The sequence below is a fragment of the Lycorma delicatula genome, chromosome 3, assembly GCF_047948215.1.
Source record: "Lycorma delicatula isolate Av1 chromosome 3, ASM4794821v1, whole genome shotgun sequence".
In the NCBI taxonomy this organism is placed as follows: Eukaryota; Metazoa; Arthropoda; class Insecta; order Hemiptera; family Fulgoridae; genus Lycorma; species Lycorma delicatula.
The window spans coordinates 136,640,410-136,658,870 of NC_134457.1; the positions used below are offsets into that span (position 1 = coordinate 136,640,410).

The window sequence follows — 18,461 nt, forward strand, 5'->3', positions numbered from 1 at the left end:
TCACTCTGAGATTAATAAAAGAGACCACTTATCAAATTACCTGGATATATAACATAGACATTATGAAACAAAATTATTATTTATTCAATGCTCAATCTATTAATACAATGTCATTACATTTTTAGCCTTCCAGTACAATGTTCCATCAGACATTTTCTGTAATCAATCAGTTCTTTAAATACTCTTAAATGTTCCCAATTCATAACAGACTCTTCACTTCTACACATAACTCACAAGGAGATGCGAGAATTTTCATCCTGAAAATATGGTCTTCAAGGCAATCATGACCAGTAGCCATCCTGAAAACTGCCACAGATTCCCTTCGAGGATGGACATGAATTATATTCTTGCCATTAATTAAAGCTATATACTGTTTACCTTCCAGATAAGTTATTAGATAAACCTACTCTACAAATAGGTGAAGTTGACCTAATCACACAAATACTGAAATCTTTGAACGTAATTCTTACATTATTTGTTGAAATCAACAGTATATTTTAATATGCCAATATAAAAGAACAAAATAACACCTTTTTCAATAGATTAAAGAAAGGGTGAAGAAAACCATTTTTTGCTTAATAGTGCTATATTTAACCTAAAAAGTACTAAAAATTATGTTGTTTGTGGTTTTAAAATGATTGCCTATTTTATATATCAGGTAATTGGTATATTGTGAATAGCTTGATGTAGTTGTTTGAAATTTGACACTTAATACAGTAAAATAATAACAATGAGTACATGGAAATGTAGCACCTATCAGGAGAGAGTGACATGTGAAACACATAAAAATTTGCTCTGACCACTATTTGTTGCTAATAAAACAAAGTTCCTGCTGAAAAAAAATTTAAATCTGATTTTAACCAATTACTATGCAGAAAGTAGTAACATTTGCAATGGCAAAAACTATTGGTAAATTTGGAAACTGATTATTTACTAATAATTAAGCACTGATAATTAAACTTTATTATCTACATTTTTATCTATTATTACCACTACATAAAAAAGAAAGAATAAATTAAAAATAATAATAATAAATTATATTATTCTTTATTGAATATATAATATCCTCAAATTAATCTGATAATCTGTTGAATATTAACATTAGTTGGGTTATTTTAAATAGTTGTAAAACAATACAATGCGATTAAAATCTGTTCCAATGAACTGTACTCTGTTAATATTATATTGTCAGTAACAATAAAATTAGTACATTATTAACATTTAACAAACCAACATTAATTTATAGTTAGAAATAAATAATAACGAAAGTTTTAGTAATTAATTTAACTATACTTGTATTTATACCAGTATGTTTCTGTAGAATTTTTCTGCCTGTATTCTGCTGTCATCACTTAAATCTTTCTCCAATTGCTTCTTTCATTCGGAACTTTCTCATTTACCAAATATAATCAGAGAAGCTTCATCTTTCCTTGTGGGTTTTTTTTACAATACAAAAGAAAATATAAGCTTAAAAACAAGTTTAAAATGAATACTCATCTCTTCTAATTCACTTTTTTTAACAAATTACTTTATTGGCTTTTTTTTGTATTTGAACATATAAATAATTTATTGCTTATTAGAAATTATCCAATAACTCACTGTTTGGAGATAACCCTCCAAATGTATTCTACAAGATATGTTTCAAATGTGATTATTGACATTATTCTTTGTTAAGATTTAAACATTTAAATCCTGGAGGACAATAAATACTTAGTTTATATAACCGGACCCAAGACATTTTACATAACCGAATTTACATATAAAAATTAATTCTTTTGAATACATCTCATATTTAGGAATGAAAGTTTTTAATAAATTAAAAGGTAAACATACAGATATTAAACTTTGTATTCTGAGGAAAATACTAAATAAACTCCAAAGTTAAAATGTGTTGTTATTCAGTGATTAAATTGATAGAGGGCAGTTTTTTGTGTTAAATAAAATAAAAATAGAAAAATAAAAAGTTACATTGCAATATGTAAAAGTGTATTTTTATTTCAGTATTTAAATTATTATTCATTATTTTACAACAAAAACATTGTACATGTAGTGGTTCAGGAGGAAAGGGAAATAATTTGGGAACTATTTCTAGAGCTTGAAATAAGGAAAAAAGTTCATTCGAAAATGCTTTGTTATTGAGTTACGGCTAGTGAAAAATTTTATCCAGATTTCAATTCTCCTAGTGAAGTGAGATCATACTGAAAATTTTAAGAGATTATAAAAGGAGTAAACGATTATAAAAGGAGTGAACCATCAAGTGAACCCCTAATATAATAGTGTATGCCTTAAAAATTCCAGTATGACCTCATTTCACTAGGGGAACTGAAATCCGGGTGAAATTTTTTTCTAGCTGTAATTCAATAACAAAACGTTTTTTGGACATGATTGTATGAAATTTTTTTCTTATTTCAAGCTCTAGAAACAGTTCCCAAATTATTCTCCGTTCCTCCTGAACCACTTTGTATATAAATATATATTATTTATGGTAATGAAAAGTGGACATTTATCATCTAATAATCCTTTAACGTTTTACAAGACACTATATGAAATCATTATGTTTTTTTTATGTATATGTTAATAAACTTTGAATTTATTGGATCTTGAATTGCCTCAAATTATATTCTATTTTTCCTAAGACTTTCTGCATTTTAAGTTTGCTCATTGTCATTTAGGCATACAAAATTATGTGAGTGATTTAAATTTGTTAAGTAAGTACCCATTTTTTTGCAAGAGAAAGTCTCTTCACATCATAAATAATGTCTGCCATGTGTTTTCCAACACCAGGGTTCTTTCAGAAAGTTTCCAGCCTAACACAGAGGTGGAGAAAGAATGACCAAATAATTATGATATTGTCAAGTATGATCGCTTGCTGTAAAGTTTGATGCATTTAGTTGGTTTGTGATGATCGAGTAAAGCAAATATTTATAATATTTCAATTTTGAATGTTCAATAGATTATCAATTTAAGATATTATGTATTCCTAAGGAAGGAACATAATTACTGTACTATTATTGATGTTTTGCTGTTGAAAAGTACTGTTAGGAAATTCTATAATATACCTGTTATCTGTTATAAATAATAACATGATTCAACTAATACCTTAAACATCTTGTTTTATTTTACCCTTTTCTATGTATTTCTTTAAATGATATAAAATAGTTCTAACTAAATATTTCTCCTAAAATACCTTAACCCCAGAAAGAAAATACATGACAATTTTACATTCAATATTTATCACTATATATTACAATGTAACTTTTACACTGTAACATTTATATTGTAAAAAAAACTAACTTCTACCACCACCTTCTAACTTCTTTAAGCATATGAAAATTAACAAATAACAAATACATACCTCTAGAAAAAATCCTACAGACTGCAGTGTATTATAAATGATTTGCTGACACTCTCAATGGAAGTCATAATTATAAAATCATTCTTAATATTAACTATTGCTGACAGTATGTAAATGCAGTATAATTTATAGAAATCTGATTACATTCACTATAATAATAGGCAAGACACTGACAACTGAATAACCTATAATTATGGAGTTTCATTTAATAAACTGACTTTCAAAAATAATTTTCTCTTTTATTTTTCTTACAGTAATTTTATTGTTTTTAAGTATATTGCTGACAGTATAAAGAAATTTTAACAACTGTTTTTCAATTAAAAAATAAAGTATTGGATTTTAAGACAAAAATGCTTTCCCAGTTCTATAGTTTGCAGAAGTAATAAATGGTGGCTGTATATTTGTAGTAAAATATTGTCTTGTTCATGAATAATTACAGTATTATTTGCAATATAACATGTATTGTATAGATTTCTACATGTCAACCAGATAAATGGCCGCAGTCAGTTTAATTACTGTTTAGATAAGCCATTTTTACTGTGTATATGAAGAATACACAGTACAAAATTAGTGTTCTAAACACAATGATGATTCAGATAAAGAATGTACAACAGAAAATTTAAATGGATATAACCGAAGAAAACAAAAGTTAAGTTAACAAGCAGAAAGTAGTAACAGTTTAGTTTATAAGTGTTTTATATTTTTCACTTGGTTGTGAATATAAAAATGATGAGTTGCCAATAGCAAAACTAACTGAACACAATGACTAAACTCTATAAATTGTATTGTTGTATTAATATGTATTAATACATTTAAATGTGTAAATAAATAATTAAAGAGGCAATCATATCTTTAAACAGTAAGCTATTAATTATTATTATAATTTAATTTCTAAAAGAGTACAATTTTATATGTAATAAATAAACATGCACAGTAATAACCCATCAAGGGTTTAAAAAACATTCTTCTATAATTGGCATTATAACTCCACTCATTGTGAGATGACACCACCAAATAAATGATCAAAAGAAAAGTTAGCTTAAGTAAACAATCATATAAACAGTTTTCCTAATTAAGGGAGCAATTACTCTCAAAGACAGAATCAGAAAAAATATCTACAATTTCACTTAAGACTGAGTAAAATATATTCTTTAGCAACGTGTTATGGATATAAAAATATATGGAAATCAATTCAAAGAAATGAACATTGCTTTTAAAAAAATTGATTGCAATATTAAACACAATTATGACCTTTTTAAATTGAAGTTACAGATTTCAGAGGAAGGGGAAGCTTAGTAGAGCATTATAAAGAAAGAGATACTGATCACGCAGCAACTAAAGAACATATAGTAAGAAAAAACTGGACAAAGCTTTGGCTAAAGAAAATATTGAAACTAAATGACTTGCAACAAAGTTTCCCAATGTCTGCTTCAGTCTCCTCTATAACATATATATTCTATAAATGTAGTCTCTGGATATTAAATTTAGCTATTAAAAATTATCTACTTGTGAATCTACTCACTGTATGTGGGAAGCAGCTATTTCTGACCTTGGTACTAATCAATTAGCTTCTTGTTGTATATACATTTATTACATTTTCCCTCAACTGTAAAATTTATTATACTCTGAGCTGATAGATGTAAAGGGCAAAATAAGAATTTTCCTGTTGATGAATGTTTACAAATCTATTCAATGATTCCACTATTACTAAAGCAATTGAACCCAATGGAAATAGATAGTAATACCACATACATATATAGAATATATATATATATATATATATATATAGAAGATAATAATTGAAACAAAGAAGAATTTAATCTCGAATAATTAGTTTCAATTATGTAATAGAAATGCAAAACAGTGATTTCAAAGATTTTGAAATATTTCTGTTTTAAATAAGAAAATACTGATGGAAATAGTTTCAAATGGCATGATGTGTAAAATATTTAGAAAATTATTTTGAGACTTTTTCAACACATTACTTCCATTTACTCCACATTGTTTCTATTATCTCTATCATCTGCCAGTTATTGACAAACAGATAAATACCCTTACCTAATTGAATTTGACTGTAATGAGTAGGCTTCATGAGTTAATTTATGTTCTGCAGATTACTATGATTTTAAGAACTTAATCACTTGGGTAAAATTCTTTCAACACTAGGGTAATCGATTTTATTTAAGTTTTTTTTCTTAATACTCTAACAATAATTACAGAAATAAAGGATTATTACATAATATTATTCCAGTATTTTAGTTGTTGAAAACATTGTTATTTGATGGATTATTTCACTCAATAAAGTTTTACATAAATTCTATTTGCTAAAGAACAATTTTCATTCCAAAAACTAGCATTTTTCTCAATATTTTGCCTAAACATTTGTATTTTATAAACTTCAAAGATCTATTAAATATTTCACTTTTAAAATTTTTAAGATTTTTAGTCTTGCAAAAACACAAGACATTTTTTAAAAATGAGAAAGTTTAAGTTTAAATATATTTTATAGAAAAGTGTGCTGTATTTTATACATAAAAAATCTTAGTAATCACTATTGGTAATATAAAGTAAATATATTGGAATAGCATTGTGTTAATTTTAGATGAGAAATTAACCAGGATATTTGTGTTTTTAGAGTATACAATGTTGTCTATGACAAATATTTATTTATTTTTTTATTGAGATTTATAAAAATCTGAAAATGTATTTCTTCAGATTTTATTGATTTCAGTGTTTGAAATACAATTACTTTTAAAACATAAGTAATTTTATTTTTACTGAATAAAATTATATTACTTTTAAAGTGTTTCAAAATCATTAATATGATTTTATGCTAGATTATATTATGTTAACAATAGAAATGATTTTAAAAGTACAATTAATTGATGATCATTTTGTCTCCCTCCATTTAAAGATATCATTTTTATTCAAAGTAGTTTTTATTTTAACTAGATTTGATATTAAAGAATTGAACTACTGTCTCTTAATCAATTTTTTTCAAACAATAAATTGTAAAGTACAGGTATAAAAAGTTGATCTATCATTACTATTATTACTTTTTTAAAATTCAAATCCCTTTATAAGTAAGACATAAAAAAGCTATTTCAAAACATTTTCAGTCCTCTTTACACTCATCCTTAGTGGCTGGTGCTGATGTTCTTATACTGGTGTCAACTGTTTGCCCATGTGTCAAAAAGTGTATGCGATTTGAACGATCTGTTTATTTGGTAATGTGTTTTTGCATGTTCATATATTTCATAATGTTCAAATAAGATAATATACGATTTTTTCTGTGTAAAGTGGGTTGCTGTCAGCTCTAATGCATTTGTGCACATTGAACCTTTTTTAAAACTGCGATCTGTTTGCTATTGCAAAATCACATGCCTTTAAATGCATACTATGTGCAATCAGAACAAGTTGTTTTACATATTACAGAGGCACTGTGTTTGTTTAGTAATTGTGTTCTGTGTGTAATGATTTATTGTTTGCTGTTTTGAAGGCTAAGATTTTATTGTAATTTTTTTAAAATCTGTGAGCTATTTTTCTTAGTCTTTGTTAATATTGTGATATATTTTTTGTTTTAATTATCTTTGTTTTAGTTAATTTTGATTTGAAATGTGTTAATAAATCTGCTGTTTTACCTGCTTGTATGTGCCAGGTATTTCATAGTTTGGATTCTTTGTGTGATCAGTCGACATGGATGTGGCGAGTAATTTATAAATCAATATTTATAATACTAGTATAAATTAGTATAAATTTCTGCAGAAACAATACAAAAATTACATGGAACAGGAAATACATTAGCATTACATAAAACAGTATTACTTATTTCCAAGTTTCCAGCAGTAAAACAATCTTGAGGACAGCTGTGAGACTAGAATGACATCAGCCCATAAATTTCATATACAAAGTTAGCTTTAGTTTTGTCGTAGTGGTGATTTGTCATTTCTTAACTATTTCAAATGTTATTCTGTATTATTTCTTATTTATTCTGAGTGCATAAAAGATTTCTATGCAAACGATAATCAATCAATAGGAAAAGTTGGAGAGGGGTACTAACTTGATAATATTATCATAAAATGCAAGTCAAATGGTTTATCGCTAACTTCCTCTCCTGTTTGTATCACTACATCCACCACTGAGTCTAATAATTTCTAATATGATAGTTTGAATAAAATGTATTTACATGAATCTAAAATACTACAAATAACAAACAAAAAATTACAAGGTCATAGAACTTTTTCAGAAAAATATAACTTATGGCATTGTTTAAAAAATTAGTAGTAGCCACATTCCAATACTTATCTCAAATCATACTGTGAAAGATCCAATGAATTTTAGTGAACTTAATATTTTTAAAGAATATAAGTGGGCAATGATAAATACAATCTCTTTAAACTGTCAGCAATGAATGCTTAGAAGCATTAATCATTACTCAATAGCAGTAGTAAGAATAATACTATAATTTAATTATCACAGACCTTTTATCAGAAAGTTACTAAAAAATATGTAAATAACTAACAGCAAGATGCAGCTAATGCTATGATGTAATTTATAAAAGTAAATAATAAAAAGTCCAAATAAATTTAAAAAACTAAAAGGAAACAATAAAGAACACAGAAAAAACAAAAATAAACAAAATATAACCCTGTTCAATTTATTAGAAAAAGTAAATCTATTATAATAATCTGAAACATTAAATAATACAATTAAGCTCATTATTACACAGCTATTCTTATGTATGTAACTTATAAAGTATTAAAATAATTAGAATGGTACTGATGATTGAACTATGAATAATCATTTAACTGTGATGTCTTGCAGAAAACCAATAATCATCTTTAAACCTGTAAACAGAGTTCATAGAAATGCTAACGGTTGCTAAGCTGATTATAAAATTCAATGTGGAACATTTTGCACAAACTTAATTAATTTCTAAATAAATATCTTCTTTTTTTTTTTGTTAAGCTGAGATTACTATATTAATAGATTATCAAAATTATTTATAATTTTAAAAGTATTTACTAATATATCATGCTAATTGGCATCACTGTTTCTGTTGCATTAGAAGAGTTAATTTCATTCTAATTTTAATAATATTATTATAAAATACATAATTAAAGAATATTTTTTAGTTTGGATTATGTAATAGTAACAGTAGATTAGAGACAATTTTAATGATTTATTAAACATAACAATATAATAATCAGTATTCAGATTCATTACATAAAAATCACTTAACATAGCAATTTTTTTATTTAATTATTTTGAGTCTATTATTCCATTAAAATACCCTGTATTCTTATATAAATTTATACCATGTTATTGCTTACTACTAAATCCTTATTACATTTTAAAAAAAGATATAAAATCAAAATTTCTTTTAATAAAATTATTATAATAATAACAATAATTTAACAATAAGAAAATTTAACAATAATAACATATAACATTAAAAAAATAAGAATATTATACTTAAAAAATCTGTAATTTTTTAAGTAGAACATGTGTATAAAACATTTTAGAATAAGAATTCAAATATTGTGAATTATAAAAATTACACTATATTTGTAAAAATGAATCAAATATCACATATAATTTGTACTAAAATTTTAAACAATTACATTGTATGGAGTATTTATAATAATTAGAATTTTATTTTTACTTATATTGGGATTTATTTTTACAATTTAATTTATATTTTGTGGTGATATTTTACTACAGTAAATATACAGAATGCTATTTATATTAATGTAAAAGAGAGGGATTTGAGATACAATAAATATAAAATACATAACAAAAACACAAAGTATTTAAATACCAATATTAATTGGTATATCATAATCTATAACTAAGAACCATAGAAACTTTAAGTACATAAAATATATGTGCAGAATAAGGACATAATATACTATATAATGCACATATGTACATCAGAATTTTTGCATTAAAAAATAAATAAAAATTTGTATTTAATTTTAATAAACCTTCTTTTAATGATAATTTCAGTTACCAGAGAATAAGTTTTCAAATGAAAACTTATTAATAAAACTTATTCTCACATAAGTTTTATCTTATTCAACATAAGTTTTCATATGAAAACTTATTCAAGTTTCATATGAAACTTAGAAGTTGTTCTACAAAGAATAAAAACATAGGTATATGAACCGTGTGCTAGTTAGCTGAACAACATTCTGATATTTAATTTTGGAAAAATAGGAATAATGAATGATTATCTTTTTAGATTAAACAATTTTAATTTACAAATAATTTTAATTTTACTTTTGATTTAATATTAAAAGTTGACTAGACAAATAGTTATGTTGTATTTTGATTTTTATGATGCAAAAGAAAATCTATTATTGTAATATAATTAATGCATAACAATATTTCTAGCAGTTCAGGTACCAATGAAGTCTGTCAATGAATAGTATTTCAAAATATTTTAATGAATTTTTTTAATTTCTCAGAATAAGGAAGTAAGTTTATTAAGCTAAACTTATATTACTATTATTCCAATTATTAGTAAGTATTTTTTCAATGTTAGAAATTTATAAAATTTCAAAGTAAATCTCTCTCCAATCATACTCTTCATCAATTTGGAATATTGTCTAAAAATGAACTGTCATATGACAGAATATATTAAAATCCTTGTGCTTGATAATTCAGAATTTTGATACATGTTCTGAACCACAGAATTTTGTTCCTTCTTTGCTATTACAAAAAGTAAAATACTGAAGTGATAAGAAAAAAAACAGATTCCTAGTAGGACCATAAAAAAATATCCGATAGCTTATAGAAAGACAGTTCATAAATTTGTTCCTGTTATGTTTGTGAATATAGGCTGAAGTTGAACATACTTCAAAAGTCATTTACTTCAAGTAAGACAAAAAGAATTTAAAAGAAAAATTTGACAGCTAAGTTACAAATCCAAAAAGGAAAAGATGTAACAATTACTGATGATATGGATTCTCATCGATAGGAATTAAATTTGAAAATAAAAAATAAATGTAGGGAAATATAGCAAAGTGTTACAAATGCAGAGTTAAATATTATAACAGGAAAAGAAATACCTAAGTCAAAGAATTTTATTATTAAGGCTGTCTCAAAAATTCAAATATATAAATAATCTTAACTGGAAGGACAGCCTAAACCTATCTAGCTTTATTGCAAGGTTGAGGATCTACATAAGATTAAGCTGTTTATTTTATATAAGGGAATCAGATTTACAAATAATTACAGATATTTTTCATCCCTCTAATCCTTTTGTTTGGCTTATAGTTCAATAGCGTCCTTTTTCAATCTTTTACCATGCTAAAGCTCTTTCTTAATGATTGTCTTTCCATTTACTCATATGTATATGTATATATATATATGTGTGTGTGTGTGTGTGTGTGTGTGTGTGTGTGTGTGTGTGTGTATATATATATATATATATATGATAATGATTATTATTCATAATAAGAAATATCAAAAACAAATACAAATCAGTAAAAAAAAAAAAAATATAATAATCTATAAACATCTTAAAAGGTAAGACATCATTTAATTAAAACAGAATAAAGAAAACAAAAATTGTTAAAAAAAATAATACACCATCGTTTCCATTACAGAAAAATTGTTTTCAATATTTTATTTTTATTAGGTTTCATATTTGGTGGGCTATATCTTTGCTGAAGAATTTTAACCTTCATAAAATGCTTCATAGTAAATATAAAAAAATTGATGACGGTGATCTTAAATTATTTCCCAATCTCTTTTCTGTAAATGTAATATAATTTCATTTTTTAAATTTCTCTCTAAAAAAACTAAAAACAAAGACCTTTTTTCAACAACTTTTTAGCCGAACTCTTCATGTCCGTCTGTTATACTTACTAAAATTCTAAAAATATGTTCTATTAACTGGTTACAAACTAATAATTTCTTTTTTCAACTGTTTTGTTTTTTGGGCAACAATGGTTTTCCAGTTGTTGACAATTTTCAAAGAAAAGAATAATGTTTTTCTATGCAGAAAGTTATAATTTTGTTAATAGGGAGTAATTCATATTTGTACTACCTATTAACAATAGGGAGTACAAATATGTACTCCTTCTTGTTAATAGTTTTCTGTTGACTGTAACTGAAAAGACCTATACTTAATGGTTTATGTTGATAACTTGTGGATAACAGGTGCTGATATACTCATTAAAATTATACATGAATTATTCCAGAAGTTGACAGAAAGTAAATGAATAATGATGGAACAAGCTATTTGGTTGCTCAGACAGAGGGTGGGGTACATTAGCTTTCATACAATGAAAGCTAATGTATCATTAATAAAATACATTTTTAATTATTAAGATTAATTGTAACATGGAACAGATGCAAGCAATCATTAAGAAAGGGCTTTACTAACAACTTTTCTTCCATCCTACCCCCTTAGACTTATATATTCCTTTATCTTCACTAACTACCTTCTTAAGTACTTTTCACCTTTAAACTTTATCAACTTTATCCACTTTTCAACTTATCTCGTAAATTAAAAAAAAATATATATATACATACTAATCTCTTAGCTTTAACACACAAATTCTTTATCACAGACAGCTAAATTATCAAGAAAAAATTATCATCTAAATATCAGCTAAATTATCAACTTATGTGATCCCTTTTTGTTTATTGTAACATCCTTCTAGAAAACACTTTGTTTTGAGAAAAATTTTTTTTTTATACAAAAAATTATTATATACACTATTACAAAGCTATTTCTAATTTACAAAAAATAAACAATTAACAAAGCTTTGAATAAATACACAGGGATAATGTATAAAAGAATCAAAAGATTAAGTACATAGTAAAATACACAAATTTCAATAAAACTATTTTTTATTGCAATATTATGATCAATTAAACACAAAAACAAAAATTAGTTAAAAAATACCCCGTATTTCCCTACCACTACTTATGGAACGTCACATTATTTTAACCATGACTTTTTACTTAAAATTTGATGAAGTCCAATTTTCAAAAATGTATAAAAAATACTTTTCTAAAATTTAAAAACAATCAGCATAAATTATTTTATCAACTTGCTTTGTCATGCACATACTGTACAATAGAATGTAGTTAATGCAATAAAACTCAATTTAATACTGAAACCATAACTACCCAATTCATTTACAAAAACAATTTTAATATACCACAAAAAATTATTGAATATAATGTTATTAAACAAAATAAAACTATTAAAATTGAATTAACACTTCTCCACTTAATAAATGAACCATAAGAACTATTTTACAGCCTTTATTACATTGAATTATTTTAAAATAAATAAAAACATCAAACGCATATTAATATTTTTTTGCCGTAAATAATTACATCTTATCCCACATATATTAATAATCAAAAGAAAAGTGAATTTACACATTTCCAAATCACTTACAACATTTTATAATCTTACAATTACATTAATGAAAATTCTATCATCTCTATAAGTATACTTGTATAAACTATAAATATTCAAGATCCATATCCTTCTGTAATAATATATACTGTATATATAATCCAACTTGATCCACCTAAATAGAGAAATTAAAACGTAAATAAGGTGACACTTACCTTATTTTTTCATAACTTTACAATAGCGCTTTCGTGGCAACCCACACATCTTTAACTGTAATTTTAGTTTGTTGTAATTTTAGTTTTTTAATTTTTATCTCAAACTACATGTTAAACTTGAAGACATTTTAAATGTCTTCAAGTTTAATATGTAGTATATATTTAAAATATATATACAATTTTTTTGATAATATATGTAATTTCAATTTTTTATCAAATTAAAAATTAGAAAAAACTTCTTTTTTTAAATATAAAAAAATAAATTATGGAAATGGAAACTAAAAACTACATGTATAAAATATGATGTCATAATTGATAAAATTAAAATAAATAAATAGGATAAAATGTACTATCTATGTGTCTTGGCTAGCCAATGTTTTCTTTTTTGTAACCCAGGGCCACCATTAAGTACTGCTTCACAGGATGAGATGAATGACAATTTTTGTAGCACGTGTAAATGCCATGCCTGACCGGGATTCTAACCCGGGACTTCTGGATGAAAGGCTGAGATGCTACCACTCGCGTCATGAAGGCTAGTCAGTTCTGTATAGTACTGTATAAAGGTTTTAAATTGTGATTTTTTTTTAATTTTTATATTTTAATTCTCAATTTTCAATTTTAATTTGATAAAAAAACTAAATTACATATTACATTATCAAAAAATATTTATAATAAGGTAAGAGTCATCTTATTTAGGTTTCAATTTCTGTAATTAGGTGGATCAAGTTGGATTATATATGCAATATATATATATCAGTTATTAAAACATGGCAAAGCAAACTGTTCACCAAACATATCAGCTTACATTGATAATAAGAAAAAAAGAGCTGGAAATGTAATTTTCTAAGAGGTGTAAGATTACTATTACCAGTCAATTAAAATGCAGTTCAAAGTCAATAAAAATGTAGTTACAATTTTTAATGACAAACTGTTATCTGTCATAATATAAATGTTAAAGGATAACTGTACAAAAGCTACAGTTGGTTTTGTCATGAAACAAAAAAATAAAGCTTTGTTTTGCAAATAGTAAGGTAGAGTGTAATAAAAATAGATACTAGTTTAGTATCACACAAAGTTGTAAAACCTTAATAAAAATTTGTATCAACTTAGTTTGATACAAATAAGAATCAAATAACTACATACATTTGCCTTAAAAGAGAGAACACTCCAATACTTAATAACTAAAACAGTATTTTGTTAATTCAGGTAAAATGGAATTAATAGTTCAGCATTATCAATTAAAAAACTAAAATGAAGTTACTAAAAATGAAGATAATGAGTACAAAACTAAACTAGTATACATACCAATAGAAAATGTCAATCTGTTTACAGAGCTTGGTGTTGTTACTTCCAAAATGTTTACGACATTTGAAAAATTTCCACTATGTGAATCCGGTTTTATACTAATTTTAAGTACATGAGCAAATAATGAATATAAGTCAACATTATTAAACACCTCCACTGTATGATTATGTTTAAAAGCAGGTCCATGAGCAAAGAAAAAAGGATGCATGTTGTCATCTTGTGGATCATAACCGTGAGCCCCAAACTTAGAACCTGGCCCATCTGAATAGAATAAACAGTAATTTATCTTACTACAAAATAAATATGTAAATACTACAAAATAAACATAATTGCATCAAGTTCATGGTATACTTGTTAACTCAGATCTGTGGTAGTCGGTTGGGTTACACATTATTTTAAAAAAAAAAAACTTAATTGTAGAAAATCTATAATTAAATGGGAAAGAGTGATTTTAAAACAATAAAGATAATGAGCAAATAATGAATAAAAGTTGACATTATTAAACACATCCACTGAATGAGTGGAGGTATAATCATAATGAAATTATTGTCTTTAATTAACTGTAATAGATCAGCATTTACCCTCTTAAGAATTGCAGAAAGTTATTGCAACATAGTAAGAGTGCTGCTCTTTTATAAACTTCAGACAAGTATTTGACAAAATGAAATAAGTGTTAGAATGTGAACCGATTGTTAAAGAGAGTCTCTTCTGGTTAAATGTTTTCATCAGAACAAATAAAGCAATAATGAAATTTAACAGTTTAGTTAGCAATAAGATTAAAATTGAGATTAAGATTGATTGAATGTTTCCTATTTTATGTATCTAAATGCTGATTTATTTTAACATAAGTATCTAACATTTATTTAGAAGAGATGTGGAAATTGGTTTAGACCTAAATATTAGTTCTTAATAAACTTCGGCTTGCATATAATCTGCTTGTAGAAACAGTCTAATTTAGAAATCTGTCTAATTTAGAAAGTGTAAATTAAATAATATGCTATACAACTATACCATCATTACCAAAAATAATGATGGTGGTGATGATAATGCCAAGATAAAACAGGTAAAAAAAAAAACATGCCAATGAAATAAACAAACCAATGACTTCAATTATTTAAGGACGTTTACCACCAGTAACCTTGAATGAATTTCAAATGGATGGTTGGCAATAAGTAAGATGAAAAAATTTCAAAAAATAACAAACTTTCAAAATTCCTATAGCTAGGGCTATTTAAAACAGCTGATTATCTACTCTGCATACGGTTTTTCAAAGAAAGGAGATAGAGGAAGACAGAAAGCTTTTGAAAGAAGTCTTACAAAATTAAACAAACCTCGCTGGCTGGATTTCACAAAAATGAAGCTATGAGGCAGAAGCAAATTACAGTTAATAATAAGGCCAGTTTGATTGGACATTAAGACTATTAAAGATGACCCTTCCTCCTGAATTGAGAATAAAAGAAGCAGCAGATACTCAACAAGAAATTCAATTCAGGTAATCAGACAGCAGTTAGTTAGTTGGTCAATGGATGATTACAAAATGTTTCTGCTAGGAAGATATAAAAGGAAATGGAGAAAGCTTACCCATGAATCCACATGTTTTTGATGGTTAAGGAGGTATGAATGAGTAACACTGGTGGACTTAAATACAGCAGTATTTTTACAATATTAAACAGTCAAATGATTTCAAACATTCTGAACAGTAATAAATATGGTAAATGGCTTACAAAATAATAGCATTGTATTCTTTTTTTATTATTACTTAACAAGTAATTCAATCAACTCATACTTTAAAAGGGCATTAAAATAAGTAAACTTTGATATTTACACAACAAAGTCCAAGATTAAAAATAAACATCTTATTAACAGAGAATACTTCTATGAGCAATATTCTCCTTGAACTTCCTACAAAAACAGATAGTAGCAATTGTCTGTCTTTGTTTTGAGTTACGACTGTTACTGACTGCTGCAATTTCCTCCATCCTTGTCATTCCAAGTTTATCAATCAATTTCCTGAGAATTCAGTAGGACAACATCACGGTTTAATTTTCTGTGATTTTTGTTATAGGATGAATTTAAACAGTTGCGGTATTTATGAATTCAGGAAGAAGATAAAATAAAAGAATAATTTTTCTTCTTTTCAGGTCAACTAAAATGAACTTTATCTACTTAGGAATTAGCACTAATAAAAAAGCATGATCTTTCACAGTACACAACTATCAGTGATAGTGATCTATTCACTGGTGTCAGGGAATAGGTTTCTTTTTATACAATAGAATAATAAATAGCTGCTGAGCAAACTGTAAAGCGCTGATTGAAATAATACCAAACACCTTAAATCATGATCATAAGAAAATTAAACTTCAATTAGTGTTTCCACATGAGATTGTTCTTCCATTATGAAAAATCAATAGATTTCATATAACATTTCACTTGCATTACTTATATTTTTACAGCATCATTATTTCATATTTAACAACCTTTATTTTCTGGAAAAATTACTTAAAAATTAAACTCATACTTTATTCTATAAACAACTTTATTTTTAGTTTTTGAAAAAACCACAACTGACAAGAGATGCCAACTAATTTCATTATAACTATAAGCTTTCTTTACATAAAAATGAATTAATATATTGGTTTAAATTATATTGATTTCAGCTATAATATTAATCCAGAGAATGGCATATTAAAAACAGAAAACTGGAAATAAATTACGATAGCTAGAATAATGAAAATATGTTTCAACTGAGATGTAAGATGCAGTTTATTAAACAATTTCATAATTTTTTATAATAGATTAATTTTCAGTTTTTTTGAGTAGTCTATTTATGATAATTATTTGAATACAATTTTTTTTTTTTAATAAATATTATATACTTACACTGTTCTTTATTATGCAACAAAATATTCAAAATTAAAGACGAAAATGTATAATAATCTCATTCAATGATTGAAGTCAAACTTATTGATCAAAATGATGAAAAATTTTAAAATTATGAGTTACTCATTCTTTTTTAAATGAATTTTTTTTTTAATTTTTAGTTATCTTTTCATGATAAAACCAAGCTTTCCCAAGAAATATGCAGTTTTATTTAGTGATGTTTTTACAAAACATTTGCTTCTTTAACTTCTACTTGATTGATAAATAATTTATTAAAATTTATCCTATCAGTAACATAAGTAAATTAAAATTGTACCTTAAATCTTTGTTAATTCATTGTTATCATTTATTTATTTTGAAGATCTGTTGATATAACTTTGCACATTGTTATTTTACAATAAAGATGTATTTATTTGTTGTGACTGGAACTGTTGATATTTTTTAAACTTCTAATTGTATTTCGCTTTAAGTTTTTATAACACTGCCAACTTGCTTAGCACTTATTAAGGACATCAATATTTCAAGTTCATAATCCAAGTTTTATTTATTTTAAATTAGAAAGATATCATCTATGTATTCAATCCTAAGTGTTACTTACAGATGTTATTCATAATATTCAAATCTGTTATTTCTTTTGTATGTCATATAATTTCTTCTGCTATTATATCACTTGGGGGTGAAGTAATTATAAATAATAATAATTATAAAATTTTGATTTAAATTAATTTTAATTCAAATATTTCTTGATTTATAATTGTTTAATGGACACCCCATCTGTTAAATAAATATTATGTTTGTGCCAAAATATATAGTACTGGATTTCACACAATTCTCAAGCGCATGTCCGTTCATTGGCATATTTTTGCATCAGCATTATATGTTTAGTAGTGTAAAGAACGTTGTGTTGTAAGGTTGGAGTTGAAAATGGGTCTCACACTGGAGGAAAAAGTTTTCATTGTGGAGTATTATTTTTGCTCTACGGAAATGGCAATCAAGGCAGGCCGAGTTTGAAGTTAGTGGCACAACAATATCGTGAACAATTTAATAAGGCAGCACTGAGCAACACAGTTATTGCTGTTAATCGTTATGAAATTCTGCTCTACTGGAAGAGCATTTGCCAATGTAATGGAAGGTCTGGTAGGCCAGTAACTGTGTCCACAAATGAGAATTATGGACGTGTGCTCAATCAGGTTTTGGAGTCACCTAAACAAAGTCTTTGACGAATGTCCTTGAAAATGAACATCAGCAATAAATTGTTTTGACTATTGTTTAAAGACATAGGTAGATTTCTGTACTGAATTCAGGTTGGACAACGATTGAC

General features: G+C 25.6%; 1 protein-coding gene across 1 annotated transcript in view; it reads right to left on the minus strand.

Annotated features, from left to right (window-relative positions):
• Nucleotides 1-18,461, minus strand: part of LOC142322032 (ectonucleotide pyrophosphatase/phosphodiesterase family member 5-like) — a 117,683-nt gene that overhangs the window by 20,043 nt on the left and 79,179 nt on the right. The window contains exon 4 of the mRNA XM_075360633.1: nucleotides 14,261-14,521. Within this exon, the coding sequence (XP_075216748.1) occupies nucleotides 14,261-14,521 (261 nt within the window). The remainder of the gene's footprint in view (nucleotides 1-14,260; nucleotides 14,522-18,461) is intronic.